Source organism: Schistocerca cancellata, chromosome 3 (genome assembly GCF_023864275.1).
Source record: "Schistocerca cancellata isolate TAMUIC-IGC-003103 chromosome 3, iqSchCanc2.1, whole genome shotgun sequence".
Classification (NCBI taxonomy): domain Eukaryota; kingdom Metazoa; phylum Arthropoda; class Insecta; order Orthoptera; family Acrididae; genus Schistocerca; species Schistocerca cancellata.
Window position 1 is genome coordinate 681431783 of NC_064628.1, and position 20434 is coordinate 681452216.

Here is a 20434-nt window from a genome sequence, read left to right on the forward strand (position 1 = left end):
ACTCGTACGACCATAGATACTAAGTGCTACCCGTTAGAAGCTGGGACAGATCACTAGCATTCTATATATTCTGTTTTTCTTTCAGTACGACACTGACTAATAATATTAAACCTCTACAGCGATATTAACAGAATAATATAGAAATGAAAGGTTATTTTTAATTTTAATAATGAACAGCCACAGTTGCACCCTTTTGCCTAGAATTTACCTAAGTTTCGGTTGGGATAACTCAACCTTCTTCAGAATAACAGTATCCACTGTTTGTCCATAGCGGACATCGCGAAGTGGGGTCGAGGCAGTGCCAGATAAGTTTTACAGTTTGACGATAATTTATGTATTTGTAGTTTTAGATTGACGATGTCCACAATGGACAAACAGTAGATACTGTTATTCTGAAGAAGGTTGGTTTATTCCGACTGAAACCTAGGTAAATTCTAGATAAACGGTGCAACTGAGGCTGTTCATTATTAAAATTAAAAATAATATTTATACAGTTGCTGACAGGCCCGTCAAATGTTGAAGATATTTAAGAAATGAAAGGAAACAAGAACAGGACACTCTAGTCTGTGGCAATGGTACCCAGTAATCATGGAGTTTCTGAACCTGCAATTCTTTACGTCTGTGTTTGCATTTACAAAAAAGTTTTGTCAAATTGTGATGTGTGACTCAGCAGCACTCGAGACTTCACATTACCATTGGAATTCCTATGATTAAAATTTTGTTGGTGTAGTATTCATATAACAGTTACATTCAAAGATATGGTTTCTTTCTCTAATTAAAACACAGTATCCTCAAAACGCATTGTAAAACACCCCTTTGAAATCAATAGTAATTCTGAATCACAGTGTAGAAAATTCTGCAACTAGCCACAAGGTTTTTTTTTAATGATTTAATTGTACCTTTACTAGTTTCGGGCCTGAGCCCATCGTCAGATGGGAGCGTTAACTTCTTTGTGAAGTTAACATTTGATTTCTTAAAATATAACAAACCTTTTGTGATTACATAGTTTTACACTTACATATGCGCTTTACATTGTAATTACTTCACGAAAAGCTCTCCTTTACGCATTGTAAGACAAAGGTTTGATTTTCTTTAACAATCATTGCTGGTTAATGATCTAAATCAAGTACAATATGGCGGATACGTTTGTTTACATCAGCTGCTGGTTTTGCGAAAGAACATGATATATGTACGTCTGGAGTTACTGCAAAGATACTTCTTCATTGTAGAGAAAATTTTATACTCTTACACATTTAATTATTTATGTTTGAAATATGCTGGTAATGGACAATGAAGAATTTTCTCCCTGCTAGTTCATTATTATTTCTACTATTTCAAATTATAGGAATTGTATGATATTTTGTAGGTATCTTTGACATTTTAATTCTATCTGATCATTCAAGGTGCAGTTAGGTTTACTGTGAATGTGTTGTATACTTCCAGTTCCCATAAGAAGTTCATCTCTTTTTCTTTTACGAAAAAATGTAATATACATAAGTTTCTTCGATGTTTATCTCTTTGTTATCATGTTAGCCCAAGTGAATAGCAAAAGTTTATTTATGTAGGTTGTTGAGGCTTAAAGCATCCATGTGTTCACGGTACTGTTCATTGAAACTCCTGACAGTTTGGCCAATGTACAGTTTGGGGTACACAGAACAATTTGGTATATAAATTCCAGACCTGTGGTGTAACTCTTTTTTTTTTTTTTTTTTTAATTTGAGTTGTGAACAATTTTGCCTTTCATTTTTTGTTTGTGGAAAAACTGATTATGATATTTTTGGCGTAGAATAAGTTTGCAGTCTGATACGACACTTTACCAATGAATGGTATGCATAAATTTTTCATAGACTTTTTAGGAGGTATTTGTGCTAAAGTGCTGTTTGATTTGGACTTAAGGCTACATTTGTTACTGTATTTGTTTTTAATCATACTGTCAAGTTTAGTGATGGTTTCAGAGCTGTAACAATTTGATTGTTTTTAGTTCTTGTAGTTTATCTTCAGTGTCCAAAGGGATTTTGGTCCATCCTGTTGACCATTGTCCTACAATATGTCATTTTGTGTTGCTCGGGGAAAGCTCTTGATTGGAACATACGCTTTAGTGGGTTTTCCATATATTTTAAATTTATATTTACTACTGTATTTACTAATTTTTAGATCCAATAAATTTATACCGTTATCAGTTTCATATTCAGATAAGTGTGTCATCCAAATAGCGATTGTGATATATGACTTTTATCTTTATTGTCGGATTGCCATTGAAACAACATGTTTCTAAATGATTTTTGTAAATATTGGCTAGCAGGCTAGCAAGACAACTGCACATGGAATGACCATCTTCCCGTTCATTAAATTTGTTATTAAAGCTAAAGTAGTTAGTGATAGTACTATGGTTAGAAGTTCCACAAACTCATAAATTTCAGAGCGACTGATCTTTTTATATTCAAGCAAGTTCTTTTTAAATAGCAAGGTTGTTTGTTGTGTACAAATATACTAGTAAAAGAAACAATTTCAGTAATTAAAAATAACTTGCTTAAGTATAAAAAGATCAGCCTACCTGAAATTTATGAGCTTGTTCAACCTTTATGCTATCACATAACTACTCCAGATTTAGTAACAAATTTTATGAACAGGAAGATGGCCTTGCAATGGGCAGTTGCGTAGTTAGCCAGCTAACCAATACTTATATAAATCACTAAGAAACATTCTTTTTCGTTGCCAATATGACAGGCAGTGCACTTTGGTAGGTTCGTTCGGTAACTGATTGAAATTGGCCTGCATTCACTGACAGTAGGGTTTCGCGTTGGATTGGAAACCGATTGCAACTGACAAAATGTTAACTGGTCTTCTGTCCTCGCCAGTTAGGATCTAACAAGGTCCAGTCTCATCACTGTAGCCATCACCTACGTTCGATGTCAATGTGGAATTACCACTCACAGACGGTAGGTAGCAGCCCTAGCACTGAAGGGTATATAAATATCTACATCTACATCTACACGGTTACTCTGCAATTCACACTTAACTGCCTGACAGAGGGTTCAACGAACCATTTTCATACTACCTCTCTACCATTCCACTCTGGAATGGCGCGTGGAAAAAAGGAACACCTAAAGCTTTCCGTTCGAGCTTTGATTTCTCTTATTTTATTATGATGATCATTTCCCCCTACGTAGGTTGGTGTCGACAAAATATTTAAGCATTCGGAAGAGAAATTTGGTGATTGAAATTACGTAAATAGATCTCGCCGCAAAGAAAACCGCCTTCGTTTCAGTGACTGCCACCTCAACTCGCGTATCATATCAGTGACACTCTCACCCCTGTTGCGCGATAACACGAAACGGGCTGACCTTCTTTGCACTTTTTCGATGTCCTCCATCAATCCTACCTGGTAAGGATCCCATACCGCGCAGCAATATTCCAGCAGAGGACGGACAAGTGTAATGTAGGCTGTCTCTTTGGTGGGTTTGTCGCATCTTCTAAGTGTTCTGCCAATAAAGCGCAGTCTTTTTTTCGCCTTCCTCACAATATTATCTATGTGGTCTTTCCAATTTAAGTTGCTCGTAATAGTAATTTCTATGTATTTAGTCGAACTGATTTGTGCTATTTATCGTATACCCAAAATTTATCGGATTTCTTTTAGTACCCATGTGGATGACCTCGCACTTTGCTTTGTTTAGCGCTAATTGCCACGTTTCGCACCATACAGAAATTCTCTGTAGATCATTTTGTAATTGGAATTTAACGTCTGATGATTTTACTAGACGGTAAATTACAGCGTCATCTGCAAACAATCTGAGGGACTGCTCAGGTTATCACCTAGATCATTTATATAAATCAGGAACAGCAGAGGGCCTATGTTACTACCTTGCGGAACGCCAGATATCACTTCTGTTCTACTCTGTGATTTACCGTCTATCACTACGAACTGTGACCTCTCTGAGAGGAAATCACGAATCCTCTCACGCAACTGAGACGATACTCCATATGCACGCAATTTGAGTAATAGTCGCTTGTGAGGAACGGTATCAAAAGCCTTCTGGAAATCGATCTGACATCCCTTGTCGACAGCACTCATTACTTCATGGGAATAAAGAGCCAGCTGTGTTGCACAAGAACGATATTTTCTGAATCCGTGTTGATTATGTATCAATAAGTCATTTTCTTCAAGGTGATTCATAATGTTCGAGTCCTCCCTCGGCCATGGGTGTGTGTGTTTATCGTTAGGATAATTTAGGTTAAGTAGTGTGTAAGCTTGGAGACTGATGACCTTAGCAGTTAAGACCCATACGATTTCACACCCATTCACAATGTTTGAGTACAGCATATGCTCCAAAATCCTACTGCAAATTGAGGTCAGTGATATGGGTCTATAATTCAATGAGTTTCTCCTATTTCCTTTCTTGAATATTGGTGTGACGTGTGCTACCTTCCAGTCTTTACGAACAGACCTTTCGTCAAGTGAGCGGTTGTATATGATTGCTAAGAAAGGTGCTATTGTGTCTGCATACTCTGAGAGGAATCTGAGTGGTATACGATCTGGACCGGAAGGCTTGCGTTTCTTAAAGGATTTGAGTCGTTTCGCGACACCTAAGATATCCTCTTTTATGTCACTCATGCTAACAGCTGTTCCGGTTTCGATTTCTGGAATATTTACTTCGTCTTCTTTCGTGAAGGATTTGCGGAAAACTGTATTTAGTAACTCCGCTTTAGTGGCACCATCATCGGTAAAGCGTCGGGAGGACACGGAAAACAGTGCGGTCGTTGTCGTAATGCGGAAATGGAGCGATTTATCTGTCGTCGAAAAGGGAATGGTCACTGGCTTTCGGGCCAAGGCCAAGAGTGGAGGTATTTTCGAAAAGGCTAAGTTTGTTAACTATTCGCGTGCCGCCATGGTTAAAATATATCATGTATTGCAAACTGGTGCCGAGGTAACTGATATATCATGGCCAATAGGTGACACGAGCGAACAGCGCTTGCGGAGATGTGTACGGGCGAGTAGACGTGCAACCGCTGATCAGCTGACCGCCCACATGAACCAACGAGCCACCATCAGTGTCTCCTCAACGAATGTTCACCGAGCACTGCTGCTGATGTACCTCCGCAGCAGGCGTCTGGTTCATGCACCCCTGCTGAATGCCGTTCATTGGCTACAAAAGCTGGAATTTGTACCGCCAGTGCCGCAACTACACGTCCTTGAGTGGCAGCTGAAAGCCTTTTCAGATGAACCACGCTTTATGCTCCATCGTCTGGATGGCCGATGGAGTCTGAAAGCAAACAAACTGCTATCTGGATGGAGCGTTATAGTCTGGGGAATGTTTCACTGGCATTCACTGGGTGATTTCATCATTCTGGAAGGGACAGTGGATCAATACAAGTATGCATCTATCCTTGGGGACCAGTACACTCTTAAGCGCAGTTTGTTTTCTTCTCGGCACGATGGCACCTACCAGTATAACACACAGCTCGTAGTGTATTTGCGTGGTACGAAGAGGATCCCCTTGCCACCAAACACCCCAGATTTAAACCCAATCGAGAGTCTGTGGAACCTCCTCGATCGGGCTGTTCGCACCACGGCCGGCCGGAGTGGCCAAGCGGTTCTAGGCGCTACAGTCTGGAACCGCGCGACCCCTACGGTCGCAGGTTCGAATCCTGCCTCGGGCATGGGTGTGTGTGATGTCCTTAGGTAAGTTAGGTTGAAGTAGTTCTAAGTTCTAGGGGACTGATGATCTTAGAAGTTAAGTCCCATAGTGCTCAGAACCATTTGACACATTTTTTGTTCGCACCACGGATCCCCAAGTAAGAAATCTAGCCAAGCTGGCCACGTCACTGAACTCGCCTAGCTCCACATCCCAGAGCTGCGAAAGATGGTTCTTCGGGCTTCTGACAGGTGGTGCCATTTAAAAAATTTGGCGATTTCACTCACGGTGTCGTCGTCGACACGTCCGAACATGACCCCTCCATTCAGCTATTCTGTCACGTGTCCAAGTCGGTCCACCTTACTGCGGGGCTCACGCGACAACATAGTATCAGTTCTACACCATGTACTATGCTCCAAAGCGATCAAAATGGTTCAAATGGCTCTGAGCACTATGGAACTTAACTTCTGAGGTCATCAGTCCCATAGAACTTACAACTACTTAAACCTAACTAACCTAAGGACATCACACACATCCATGCCCGAGGCAGGATTCGAACCTGCGACCGTAGCGGTAGCGCGGTTCCAGACTGTAGCGCCTAGAACCGCTCGGCCACTCCGGCCGGCTCCAAAACGATCACTGTACTTTTTTTAGGAGCTAATTCTTATTTTGTGCGGAGTGCTTACATCGACAATATGAACCTGTGCCTAACTGACATATTCCAAATGTACAAGAAGTTGTGTAAAATTTGTACTATCACCTGAGGAGGAAAGTTTGAAATTAGATTCCACTTGTGCTTCCATTTCCAAATACAAACTGAGTAAAAAATTTTGCGTAATTCTACATCTACACCTACATGGATACTCTGCAAATCACATATAAATGCCTGGCAGAGGGTTTATCGAATCACTTTCAAAATTCTCTATTATTCCAGTCTCGTACAGCGCGCGGAATGACTGAACACCTATATCTTTCCATACGAGCTCGTATTTCCCTTATTTTATCGCGGTGATCGTTCCTCCCTATATAGGCCAGTGTCAACAAAATATTTTCGCATTCGGTGAAGAAAGTTGGTGATTGGATTGTCGTGAGAAGATTCCGTCGCAACGAAAAACGCCTTTCTTCTAATGATTTCCAGCCCAAATCCCGTATCCTTTCTGACACTCTCTCTCATATTTCACGATAATACAAAACGTGCTGCTTTTCTTTGAACTTTTTCGATGTACTCCGTCAGTCCTACCTAGTAAAGATCCCACACCACGCAGCAGTATTCTAAAAGAGGACGGACAAGCCTACTGTAGGCAGTCTCCTTAGAAGGTCTGTTACATTTTCTAAGTGCCCTGCCAATAAAAAGCAGTCTTTGGTTAGCCTTCCCCACAACATTTTCTGTGTGTTCCTTCCAATTTAAGTTGTTCTTAATTGTAATACCTACGTATTTAGTTGAATTTACGGCTTTTAGATTAGACTGATTTATCGCGTAACTGAAGTTTAACGAGTTCCTTTTAGCACTCATGTGGACGACCTCACACTTGTCGTTATTTAGGGTCAACTGCCACTTTTCGCACCATTCCGATATTTCTTCTAAATCGTTTTGCAGTTTGTTTAGATCTTCTGATGACTTTATTAGTCGATAAACGACAGCGTCATCTGAAAATAACCGAAGACGGCTGCTCAGCTTATCTCCCAAATCGTTTATATTGATAAGGAAGAGCAAAGGGCCTATAACACTACCTTGGGGAACGCCAGAAATCATTTGTGTTTTACTCGATGACTTTCCCTCAGTTACTACGAACTGTGACTTCTCTGACAGGAAATCACAGTTCCAGTCACATAACTGAGACAATATTCCAAAAGCACGCAATTTCACTACGAACCGCTTGTGTGGTACAGTGCCCCAAAGCCTTCCGGAAATCCAGAAATACGGAATCGATCTGAAATCCCTTGTCAATAGCACTCAACATTTCATGTGAATAAAGAGCTAGTTGTGTTTCACAGGAACGATGTTTTCTAAACCCATGTTGACTGTTTGTCAAAGACCGTTTTCTTCGAGGTAATTCATAAAGTTCGAAGACAATATATGTTATAGAATCCTGCTGCATATCGACGTTAACGATATGGGCCTATAATTTAGTGGATTACTCCTACTACCTTTCTTGAATATTGGTGTGGCCTGTGCAACTTTCCAGTCTCTGGGTACGGATCTTTCGTCGAGCCAACGGTTGTATATGATAGTTAAGTATGGAGCTAATGCATCAACATACTCCGAAAGGAACCTAATTGGTATACATTCTGGACCAGAAGACTTGCTTTCATTAAGTGATTTAAGTTGCTTCACTACTTCGAGGATATTTACTTCTACGTTACTCATGTTGGCAGCTGTTCTCGATTCGAATTCTGGTATATTTATTTCGTCTTCTTTTGTGAAGGCATTTCGGAAGGCTGTGTTTAGTAACTCTGCTTTGGAAGCACTGTCTTCGATAGTATCTCCATTGTTATCGCGCAGAAAAGGCATTGATTGTTTCTTGCCGCTAACATACTTCACATACGACCAGAATCTCTCTGGATTTTCTGCCAGGTTCCGAGATAAAGTTTCGTTGTGGAAACTGTTATAGGCATCTCGCTCTGAAGTCCGCGCTAAACTTCGAGATTCTGTAAAAGATCGCCAATCTTGTGGATTTTGCGTCTGTTTAAATTTGGCATGTTTGTTTCGTCTGCAACAGTGTTCTAACCCGTTTTGTGTACCAATTGTTGGTTTAAATTAAGAGTAGCCAACTTCTGTTCACAACAGAGTCATAATACTCTATTCAGTGTACTGAAAGGGGATTAGTTCTCAACTATTCTTAGTGAGAGCGTCATCATCATCTTAGTAACAGTATTTTGCTGCCAGGTGAAAGTGTGCTGCACATAGCGATCGTGAACGAGGACCCGGCCATGGTGAAGTTCCTGCTGGACAGTGGCGCCAACGTGCACGAGCGCTGCTTCGGCACGTTCATGAGCCCGGAGGACCAGAAGGCCCAGCGCTCAGACTCCCTGGACCACGAGTGGGTCAACGTCAACTCGGACACAAACTATGAAGGGTATGTCGCTATTCCTCTACAAAAGACAGTGTGTCTCCCCGATAGTAGGAACAGTAGATATAATTAAAACCATGAAATGATAGAAATTCTCATTCCAAGTGTAGAAAGTTGAACATGCGTACTTCATCAATTTCTTCAATTTCAGACGGAATAAGTGCTGATGTTGCCTCATTTGCTTGATACCTAATATTGCTCACTGCAGCCGCTTCGAATTAACTTTAGTATATCCGCCCCGATAGCTCAGTGGTCAGCGTGACGGATTGCCGTCCTACGGGCACGAGTTCGATTCTCGGCTCAGGGACTGGGTGTTGTGCTATCTTCATCCTCATTTCATCCCCATTCGGCGCGCATGTCGCCCAATGTGGCGTCGAATGTAATAAGACCTGCACCAAGGCGGCTGGACCTACCCCGCAAAGGGTCTCCCGGCCAATGACGCCAAACGCTCCTTTCATTTCATTTCAGCCGGCCGGAGTGGCCGAGCGGTTCTAGGCGCTACAGTCTGGAACCGCGCGACCGCTACGGTCGCAGGTTCGAATCCTGCCTCGGGCATGGATGTGTGTGATGTCCTTAGGTTAGTTAGGTTTAAGTAGTTATAAGTTCTATGGGACTGATGACCTCAGAAGTTAAGTCCCATAGTGCTCAGAGCCATTTGAACCATTTCATTTCACCTCTAGTATCAAAATACATCAACAAAGGTCCGCGAGTAATTGCATGTCTAAAATATCAAGAGCAAATTATGCAGAGACGAGCCACTAGAGACAACTTTGTTCCTATATCAAACCTTTGGCTCACATCGCTGAACAATCTTTGAAATATAATCGAGAGACACCATGTCCCTTGATTATATGTGACGGAGGGTCTATTGTCATCCAACAGAGCAAGGCAGCGCTGTGATTAGCATACTGGACTCGTATTCTGGAAGACGACGGTTCAAATACCCGTCCGACCATCCTAAATCGCTCCAGACAAATGGGGAGGTGCTTCCTCTGAAAGGGCAAGGCCGATTTCCTTCCCCATTCTTCCTTAATTCGAGATTCTGCTCCCTCTCTAGTGACCTCGTTGCCAACGGGACGTTAATTATTTTCTTTCTTTTTGTCCGTTTGCGGCGCCCCAGCATAGCATCGGATGGAGTTTCCGGAAGCCTTCGTAAGCTAGTTGTCTCGCTCAGTCTGCTGGATGGGGCTGACAGGGTGGCTTTCAAGTCATCAACATCTCATCTGGTTCGATGATGACTATCTCCTATCTTGCGCTGATCTTTTTATCAATACCCAACTATTACACTCAACATCTTATATAATCTATTTACCATATTCTAGCCCCTACTACTTTTCCGCTTTATTGCACCACCAAGCTCAAGGTTTACAACTGATGGACGCCGTGACGTATGTCCCACTAATCTGTCCCTTCTTCTGATAAGATTTCACTAATCCACCCAAAGTGAGCTGTAGGGCAAATTCTCAGTGTACGCTAAATGATCTGGCCCGACCCTGGTAGGGTCGCTTCAGAATTATACAAGATGCGAGAAGTGCTGGAAAGGTGCAGCGCTTTACACAGACTCGCTATTTTGCTCATCTGAAAGGTGTGAATATTTAAATGTTTTCTGGAGCTGATTTTAGATCTTCGAATCTGGGGTCAGCCATCAGGCCTCCGGGCTGCAGGAGGCTGGTGGAGGGCCCTATGGGGCAAAGTTATGTTAAAAAGCATTATATACACTGTGTGATCAGAAGTATCCGGACAGCCCTATGTAATGCACAGTCGAACATTATGAGTCATGAGAGTCGGACCTACTTTTACACAAAAGTACTGTATTGGCCTCAGTGACTTCGGACGTGGACTAGTCATCGGATGTCAACCCGAGTACGAGTAATAAATCCATCAGCGACCTTTCAATCCTCCTACAGCTGCCCAAGTCAACTGTCGGTGACTGTAAGTGGAAATCAAAGCTAAAAAATGTCAAGCAGACCTAATGTACTAACAGACAGGGACCATCGAGCGCTGCGAAGCGTAGAAAAACGCATGAGGTCAGCGAAGGGAACCACTCATCAGTTCCAATGTGCTATCAACGGTCCAGCTGGCATAATGACTGAAGGTAAAAAGAAATGGGATAATAGTCGACCAGCTCCTCAAAAGCAACGCATTTCTGTAGTCATGCGCAAGTGACGTTTTATCTAGCGCAAAGAGTGACGCCATTGGACAGTGGACGACTAGAAATGTGTGATTCAGAGTGATAATTCACCCTTTGTCCTGTGACAATGGGGTGGAAGGGTTTGAGTTTGGCGAATGCCTGAAGAACGTTACCAGCCACCATTTGTAGTGCCGTCAGTGACGTACCGGAAGAGGTAGTGTTACGGTACGGGAATGTTCCTCGTGGTTACGGCGTAATCCCCTTATTGTGCTTAACAAAACGCTGAACGCGGAAGGATATGAAATTTTACAGAACACTGTTCTGCGAAGGGTGGCGGGCAGTTCAGAGACGATGATTATTTTTATCAACATGACAATGCCTTATCTCATAAAGCAGCATCTGGGAGACAACGCTTTGTGGCCAATAACAGTCCTGAAATGGACTGGCCTACCTCGAGTCCTAGCCTGAATTTAGTGGATCACCTTTGCAACGCTGACTTCGCCCCAGATCTCAGCGTCCAAATCACTACCTTCTGTGGTTTGAGCCGTTAAGCAAGAACAAGCTGCCACTCCTTCGACGGCACTCAGACACTTCACTTTAAGCGTTCGCAGCAGAGTTGAAGCTGTCGTAAAGTCGAAGGATGGACACACCCGACGTTAATGTTCAAGAACAGGTGTATGAGGACCAGATGGTATATTTCAAGTCTGCAGCTAGTGATGCTCGTGATCAATGAAGTTATTCAGTCAGTACTAAAATATCTTAAAAGAAATCATGTTCTCAAGAACCGATGTTATTCTAATTACTTGTTCCCGATTTTGTAGGTGTATTTTGTAGTTTTAGTGCTTGGGAGCGTGATCAGCAGAAACAGGTTTCGTATCAAACAGTAAATCTATTAGCTTGCTTGAGATGATGTCTGCTGGCAGAGATGGACTTGGTGAGGTTTATGGTTCAAATTGCTCTGAGCACTATGGGACTTAACATCTGAGGTCATCAGTCCCCTAGACTTAGAACTATTTAAACCTAACTAACCTAAGGACAGCACACACATCCATCCCCGAGGCAGGATTCGAACCTGCGACCGTAGCAGCAGCGCAGTTCCGGAGTGAAGCCCCTAGAACCGCTCGTTCACAACGGCCGGCTTGGTGAGGTTTAATCAAAGCCAATAAATGTCATTTGTCCCTGTTTATACATAAGGTGTTGAGAATTCATTGTGACTTTCGACGACGTAGTTTTGAACAGTAACTCGGTTTCGTCAACATGGAGGTTTCTGCTGATGTTGCAAGACATTACTTTGGAAGTGATTTATGGACTTCATCAGTCCAGCGGTCGCATCTCGGATCACTCTGAAAGCTGGTAAGCTGCTACCGGGCATTTGCTTAGGTGTAGAATGGTAACGATTTTAACCCCATCTCGGGAATCTAAATTAGTATGGCGATCCTGATTAAGACTATTTTACAAATGTAGCAGTAAAGATCATTGTTCCTGGTTTGCCGATAGACGTTTTGCTACGATTCAGTAGTGCAACATATAGGTAAATAGTCTTGCACGCCGCACGTCGCTAAGAGCACAAAGATTCTGGCTGCGGGCGTGAGTCTATTCCCACGGTGCAGTACAGTATCTCCGAGGACGAGTGCAAAAGCGGGAACACCACATGTTTGACAAGCATGCATTAACAATCATTTTGTGCAAGCAGGCACAAAGTCACTTCACATCCACAAACTTGATTGGTTGGTTTATGGGAGGGGACCAAACAGCGAGGTCATCGCTTCCATCGGATTGGGGAAGGATGGGGAAGAAAGTCGACCGTGTCTTTCAAAGGAACCACCACTAGCAATTGCCTGAAACGAGTTAGGGAAATCACGGAAAACCTAAATCAGGATGGCTGGAAGCGGGTTTGAACCGCTATTCTCCCGAATGCGAATCCAGTGTGCACATCCACGCAGTCAAGGTATGTTTTTACAAGTGTTAGTTTCTACTTCGAATTCGTGGAGCTTGGATGAAGATAATTTGCCAATTTTGGTCAGCACTGCTGTAGCGATGCGAAAAAATTAAAAATAAAAATACGAGATAGTAAAAGTGGTGTATGGTACAAAGACACATTATTGAGATGAAAACCTTTATCTCACATTATGGTTATTCGAAAAGTTGAAAATATACTCACACGATTGCTCCAATTATTTCGTGCTTAGTGAAGCGATACACACTGAAGCACCAAAGAAACTGGTATAGGCATCCGTACTGAAATACAGAGATACGTAAATAGGCAGAATACGGCGAGGCGGTCGGCAACGCCCGTATAAGGCAGCAAGTGTCTGGCGCAGTTGTTAGATTGGTTAATGCTGCTACAATGGCAGGTTGTCAAGATTTAAGTGAGTCTGAACGTGGTATTATAGTCGGCGCACAAACCATGAGACACAGCATCTCCGAGGTAACGATGAAGTGGGGATTTTACCGTACGATTATTTCACGAGTGTACCAGTAAATCCGGTAAAACATCAAATCTCCGACATCGCTGCGGCCGGATAAAAATCCATCAACAACGGGACCAACGACGACTGAAGAGAATCGTTCGTGCAACCCTTCCGCAAATTGCTGCAGATTTCAACGCTAGCCCATTAACAAGCCTCTGTGTGCGAACCATTCAACGAAACATCATCGCTATGGGTTTTCGGAACTGAAGGCCCACTCGTGAACCCTTGAAGACTGCACGACACAAAGCTTTACGCCTTGCCTGGGACCGTCAACACCAACATTGGGCTGTTGATGACTGGAAACTTGTTGCCTGGTCGGACGAGTCTTGTTTCAAATTGCTTCTAGCAGATGGACGTGTACGTGTATGGTGACAGCGTCATGAATTCATGTACCCTGCATGACAGCAGGTGTGGGGCGTATGCAGTTGCAGTGATATGGGACCCCTGATACATCTAGACACGACTCTGACAGGTTACACGTACCTAAGCACCTGAATCCGCTCATGTCTGTTGCGAATGACGACGTATTTGGGCAATTCCAGCAGGACAATGCGGCCACGCCACACGTCCAGAATTGCCACAGAGTGGATTCAGTAACACTCTTGTGTGTTTAAACACTTCCATTGGCCACCAAACTCCCCAGACATGAACACTATTGAGCATACTTGGGATGCCTTGCAACGTGCTGTTCAGAAGAAATCTCCACCCATTGTACTCTTACCGATTTATGGACAGCCCTGCAGGATTCATGGAGTCAGTTCCCTCCAGCACTTCGTCAGACATTAGTCGGGTCCATGCCACGTCGTGTTGTGGCACTTCTGCGGGTCCGCTGGGCCCTACCCGATATTAGGCAGGTGTACCAGTTTCTTTGGCTCTTACGTGTATTTGAATCACCTCTCACTCGTAACATCTTATATTAAAAAGTAGGATCCAATGTTGAGACATAATACCACACGATAGACTGACAGCAACACTGTAATTTCCAGCGAGGTGAAAAGGTTGTGAAACTTCAAACACACTACTGAAATATGCGAGTGTTGACTAATTTACTTCACATCTTCCTGTTCTACATTAACATGCCCATTCATTTTTCCTCTTCTTGTACTGCGTTATGGGAGAATTTATCTTTTTAGTAACGACATAACTGACTGTGACTAATTGTTTTGTACTTTGTTAAAAGTGTGACGTGTGCAACATCTCTATTTACTTTAACGTGATATAATTTCGATTTAAGGCTTCTGAAACAAGGCTGACATTCATACAATCGAATAAGCGTTTCCAAAAGCCTGCAACTCAATTACTTCACATCGCTTAACATAGCACCGCTACGTACTTGATCTCACAGCCGACGTTTGTCTGTTTAAGCCTGCACATTGTCGTTACACACGCTCAAGAATATGGACTTGGCTGCATTACTGAAATTCAGTCAACCGTCAAGGTGCTTGAACAGTCAGAATATTTGCGCAAAATTATCCCACATACGGTCAAGCACAATTGCACGTGCTTGATGAAGCACGCTTGTCTAGTTTCAGTTATGTGTGCGGGTGCCATAAAGAACGTTTCATGTTCTTCTGTGTTGCTGTCTATCCAGTCACAGTCTTCAAACACTTTACATACAAACATTCACCAACTGAATCTATGAATCCACGGTCAATTTGTAGTGTTTTCTTTTGATATGTTGATTATACGTTTAGTCCTACTGTAAACAATACTATGTCATCAGCAAAAGAATCGTGATTCAGGTATGTTCTATGAACACATTTACATACTTTCTTTTAGTTTCTGGATCCATAAATACACTCTAGGGTTTCTGAGAGCCGTTCAGGTGATACAGTATCCCCTAACTGACTCTTTGAAAAGCTCTATCCGCCTATTCCCCGAAGCTTCCGTCTTTTCGCGCCATGTCCTACACAGGTCGCAGCCTGAACCGCTCACTCTTAACTAATTTAGCAAGTAAGTAGGCCCCCAACCGCCATCTTTTAAGAAATAACACTGAGAGACTCACCCTTCATCTCCAGGCTGGACAAAACCCCGTTCCCCGAATGCTGGAAACTGGCTTGGCGTCCACTGTAGGCAGACAGATGAGCCCCTATGCGCGGCGAGGAACGATATGTTACATTGCCTTTGAATCCTGAATAGCACGCTATTCTCATTTAAGCTTAGCAGAATCTGTATCATTGACGTATATACCCATAAGTATTGCCGCTCCACGACCTAGTCTGGAGCAATGAACTGCCTAGCGCCAGTGCAGCAAAACTACTTGCGAGGTGCTGTCATTACGGTAACCACGCACCATACTAAGAAGACATATTCAGAGCACAAGAGTACTTATTCAGTACGCTGACGCTGCAAATTACGACCGCCACCGCTTCTGAAAACCGAATCTGAGACACCTTTAGCTACAGGACGTCCAGACAAGCTGACCGGACGAGAAAATCTTTTGCTTCACAGTGGCGAGCAAGCACGATAACTTGTTTTGGTTTCCGGCGGAAAGTGCTGGCGAGAGGAAAGTACTAGCCAGCCTGATTCGCAAAACTAGTGCTTGAATCAGACACTCCCTCTCAGATAGTATCCACAAATTTGCGTGATGCCGAACTTCGCCGCCAGTGACAGTTTCTAACTTGGGGATGACGAGCATTTTCAGCCACCTTGGTCTGTACTTCGGCTCCAGAAGATACAGGCATGCGCCTGAGCAGAAGGCTGTACACACGCCACCTGGCTCCTTCACACCGCTGGGTGACTTAGTGACTACTTCCCACGGGCGTCCACCTCCCTGGTAAGACGTGTTCTCCAGTCCGGACTGGTAGTTGCCTGGCTTGCCTGTTGCTGCACTTCCGTCCTTGTACACCATATTGTCGTTGATCACTACTCAGGACGGGCACACGCCTTCAACGTCGATCATGCTGAGGGCTACGCTTCGAGTACCTTTCTTCCCTATTGAAATGCCCTGTTTAACCTGCAGGACAGGACAGATAGAATAAATTGTGGAAAGGGGCAAAAATAAGGGGCTATCAGTTACACTCGAACATGCAACTTTATTATTTGATGAAACATTACAAGAAAAAAATTTTTTTTTTTTTACACACGGCTTTAATCTTTGAGACTTAATTACCGGCTGAAAGCCACTTTAATTTAAGAACGGCTGAAGGCCAATAATTTAAACGCAAGTATAATCAAAAATTTAAAAGGCAAGCCTTATCTTAAAACAGTTCCTTAGTTAGGCTGAAGTAAACAAATTAAATTCAAATCGGCTAAAGGCCGAACGCTTAAAACTCCAAAACATTATTTTTTCTAAAAATACCAAAGTACTTACGTGAAACAGTTCTTTAATTTAGGCTGAAGGCCTTAAGAACAAACAACTGAAAATCAAGACGGCTGAAGGCCGAAGACATAAAATTCAAAAAAAAATTTTATGCCAAAGGGCTTACGTGAAACAGTGCCTTAAACTAGGCTGTAGGCCTTAAAAGTAAAACAACTCTGATTTAAAACACAAAAACCGTCTCGAACCCATACAAGTACCAACAACAAGAACAAATTTTAAAAAATTAAGGCAGTCGACACAAGGGCGCCCAGATGTTCGAGGGTCGGCCTGTAATTCAAACACTAAGGCTCGCTTAGGTGAGACAGGCAGGAGGCCCAACCATTCACGATCCGACGACAACCCAACAGACCGACAGTCTGCGGACCCACCGACAAGATAACTTCCACTTCACCCTACCAGGACACAACAGGGAGTTCAACGGAACAACGTAGAAGATATCGTCGCCGACAACCAATCATACACGGAGCTGTCAAACTAAACAACGCGTTGGACAGCAACAACACGATGAAGAAACTACACTGCCTGAAATTTACGTCAGTGCCCAGGGCAGGTAAACGGAACGTTAACGGCCACAAGGCAGAAGATTCCGCTGGTGCACTTCAATTCAAATAACCAAATACCGTGAATCTCCACCGGAGAGTGGCTAGAATTTTCCAACTTGAAAACCACATTGTTGCTCGAGGGGAATATCCCAGCAGCCGACAACGAACTCCAAACGACTGTTCGTCTTGAGTTGCTGGTAGGTTAGATCAAAAGTCAACTTTCGTGTCCAAGATCGGTGAGTCACGGACCTCGTAGCAATGAGAACAGCGCCACACTCTCCGACACCGCGTAGAGACCGCCAGCGGGCCCCGGACAAACTACGCCCCGCCGACGAGAATTCCTCACTGCTCCACGTCAACCGACCGACTGCTCAGAACCAGTACGTCGACAACATTTAAAATACTTGTCAGTCAAAATCACACAAACTACACACAGTTTCACGAACACTTGCACGAAGGACTAGACAATGCTAACGGCAGTGACTGTACAATAACAGGGACGAATTACGAGCCGGCACACACAGCCAACTCATAAGCGATCGCCGGCCAAATACACGTCGTCCGGCGAGGCGACCGACCGACGACCAACCAGAGTCGTTCCCACTCCAATCATGTGTGTCGGCAACCGTCATGGCGGTCCGGACCTCACTGCTGCCGCACCCCGACTGAACTTGTGCCGCGTGCCAACTGAAACACTGCCAGGTCCGAACTAACTTGCTGGCGTGTTCCAACTGACTGATCGACACACGACGATCGGGAAGTAATAGCAGTCCGGCAAAAATAATACGGCAGGGCCTATATCGATAAGCGCTGCTGGCGCTGCAGTCCGGAACCGCGGGACTGCTACGGTCGCAGGTTCGAATCCTGCCTCGGGCATGGGTGTGTGTGATGTCCTTAGGTTAGTTAGGTTTAAGTAGTTCTAAGTTCTAGGGAACTTATGACCTAAGATGTTGAGTCCCATAGTGCTCAGAGCCATTTGAACCATTTTTGATAAGCGCCGCTGCTGCCGCTCACTGGCTGGCAAAGCAGCAACTCAGTGACACAAGTAATTGAAACTAACATGACGAGGTGGTAGTACGGCAAAAACAGGATGTTAAATAAGAGATGGCACGAACACGAGCCACGCCCAAGGTGGGCAAGCAGCCTGCACGTGACTGTCATTCATCTGCCGTGACGCGTGGAACCTGTCAAATGGCTCTGAGCACTATGGGACTTAACATCTGTGGTCATCAGTCCCCTAGAACTTAGAACTACTTAAACCGAACTAACCAAAGGACATCACACACATCCATGCCCGAGGCAGGACTCGAACCTGCGACCGTAGCAGTCGCGCGGTTCCCGACTGCGCGCCTATAACCGCTAGACCACCGCGGCCGGCGTGGAACCTGTCAGCTGCTGGCGTTCTACTAACGGCAGACGCTTATGCTGCCTGTGTGCATGCTGCCCAGACGGTCCCACTGATGACAGTTTACTGAGCGCCTGCAGCTACGTCATCCCAGGGCCAACAGCCTCCACTCCAACAGTGACCACATCTCTATACCTAACAAGAATAAAAATCTAATATTAGCAGTACCGCACTGAATTCCAGTCACCACCATTACTCTTACCCCATGCCCAGACGAAGGAAGCGGTACTTCATCCTGACCTTACATCCTCTTCCCTCAACACTATTGGCGTCACCTCCTGGCCTGAAAAGTATACTAACATATACTGATCACCCAAAACATCCGCGTGCATAATAGCATGTTGGTCCATATTTGGAACAAAATTCTGCGTGGTATCGATTAGAAATTTCCTTGGGTGATTTCCGGGGGTACCAGATATTTATGTACGGGTCACTCCGTTAATTACGGAATCTGTGAAGAGAGAGCTGCCGCCTACCAGCGTCCCATAAGAGTTCCAGTGGCTTCAGATCAGGTGAATTTGGTAGCCAAGACATCAACATAACTCCACTTTTATGCTACAGATACGACCTTAGCAAAATTCTGGCCTTATGACACAGGGCAGATGTCCTGCTGAAAGATGCAATCGCTATCAGGGAAGACATCAATCATGCAGGTACGCACTTCACCTGCAATAACTTTCAAGTGGTCCACAGCTGCCACGGTAACTTCAATCACTACCACAGGTCCCAAAGAAGTCAAGCTGTACGTCCCTAATAGCATGAAATTGCACCCACCGACTTGCAACTGTAGCGAAGTGCATGTTTGGAGCAAGCATCTCATGAAACGACCATTGCCATAGTGTAGCAATAAATGTTTCATCCGGTCGTGTGGCGCATTTCCATTTATCCACTGCTCAATCTCGACCATCCCATGACACTGTCGATTTCTATGTCGTTGTCGTCGGGTCAACATTGGAACACATACGGGTCCTCTGCCGTGGAGACACATATTTATCAATGTGGACTGAATGGTGTGCTCCTGAACTCCTGTTCCTCCACCACCATTGTACTCAGTCGTCAAATGTGACACAGGTCGCCGCCTATCCTCCTTCACAGCACGATCAAGCTTCTGATGTCAAAGTTCTGTGATGAGGCATGAACGTCCGACAACTTGTCGCCTACTACTGGTTTCTTTGGCCTTCAGTCACCTATCACAGATGATTACGACAACAGCTGCGATCAGTCTCTGCGTTTCCAAGATACTCGTTCGCAGGCGCCGGGCCATAACAATCTGCTCTTTGCCAGAGTTGCTTATATCAGCAAATTTCCCCATTTGCAGCCTGTATCGTCGCTAGAATTGTTCCTCTTTCGTCTCTGATCGTCTTATTTACTTTCCCTACAGTGTCACGTGCCGAATCGCCACCAGACGACATTCAGTCTCGCGATGGGAATAGGCCACAATGGTTTGGCTCATCAGTGTTGGTTGAATGAATATATTGTTTCTCAAGGATTGTTAATACAGATTTTGTTGAAATAAAAACTTCGTCAAAGTCTATGAACCCCTAACAACCAATAACTCACTGCCACACACCTCATTGTCATTGCTGACTTGCAAATAGTCCATTGTGCTATTTCCACTTTTAAAGCTATTCTATACTTCAAAAGTCGCTAATGTTACACAAACCTTTAATTTCACAAAGTAAGCTTCACAGGCATGCAACATATCAAGTAGACGATTTTAGTTGCAGGTTTGCGGATTTTTGTTATGGCCATTGTTATGACCATATTGCAGGTGGCTATATGTGGACTTTTCTGAATAAAATTACAGTTCTCACATATATTATTGACTATTACTCAGTCATCAATGTTCAGTAGTAAGG

At 43.8% G+C, this 20434-nt stretch overlaps 1 protein-coding gene across 1 annotated transcript in view; it reads left to right on the forward strand.

Moving 5' to 3' along the window:
• LOC126176506 (transient receptor potential cation channel subfamily V member 5) overlaps positions 1–20434 on the forward strand; it is a 146882-nt gene that overhangs the window by 36674 nt on the left and 89774 nt on the right. The window contains exon 5 of the mRNA XM_049923662.1: positions 8521–8710. Within this exon, the coding sequence (XP_049779619.1) occupies positions 8521–8710 (190 nt within the window). The remainder of the gene's footprint in view (positions 1–8520; positions 8711–20434) is intronic.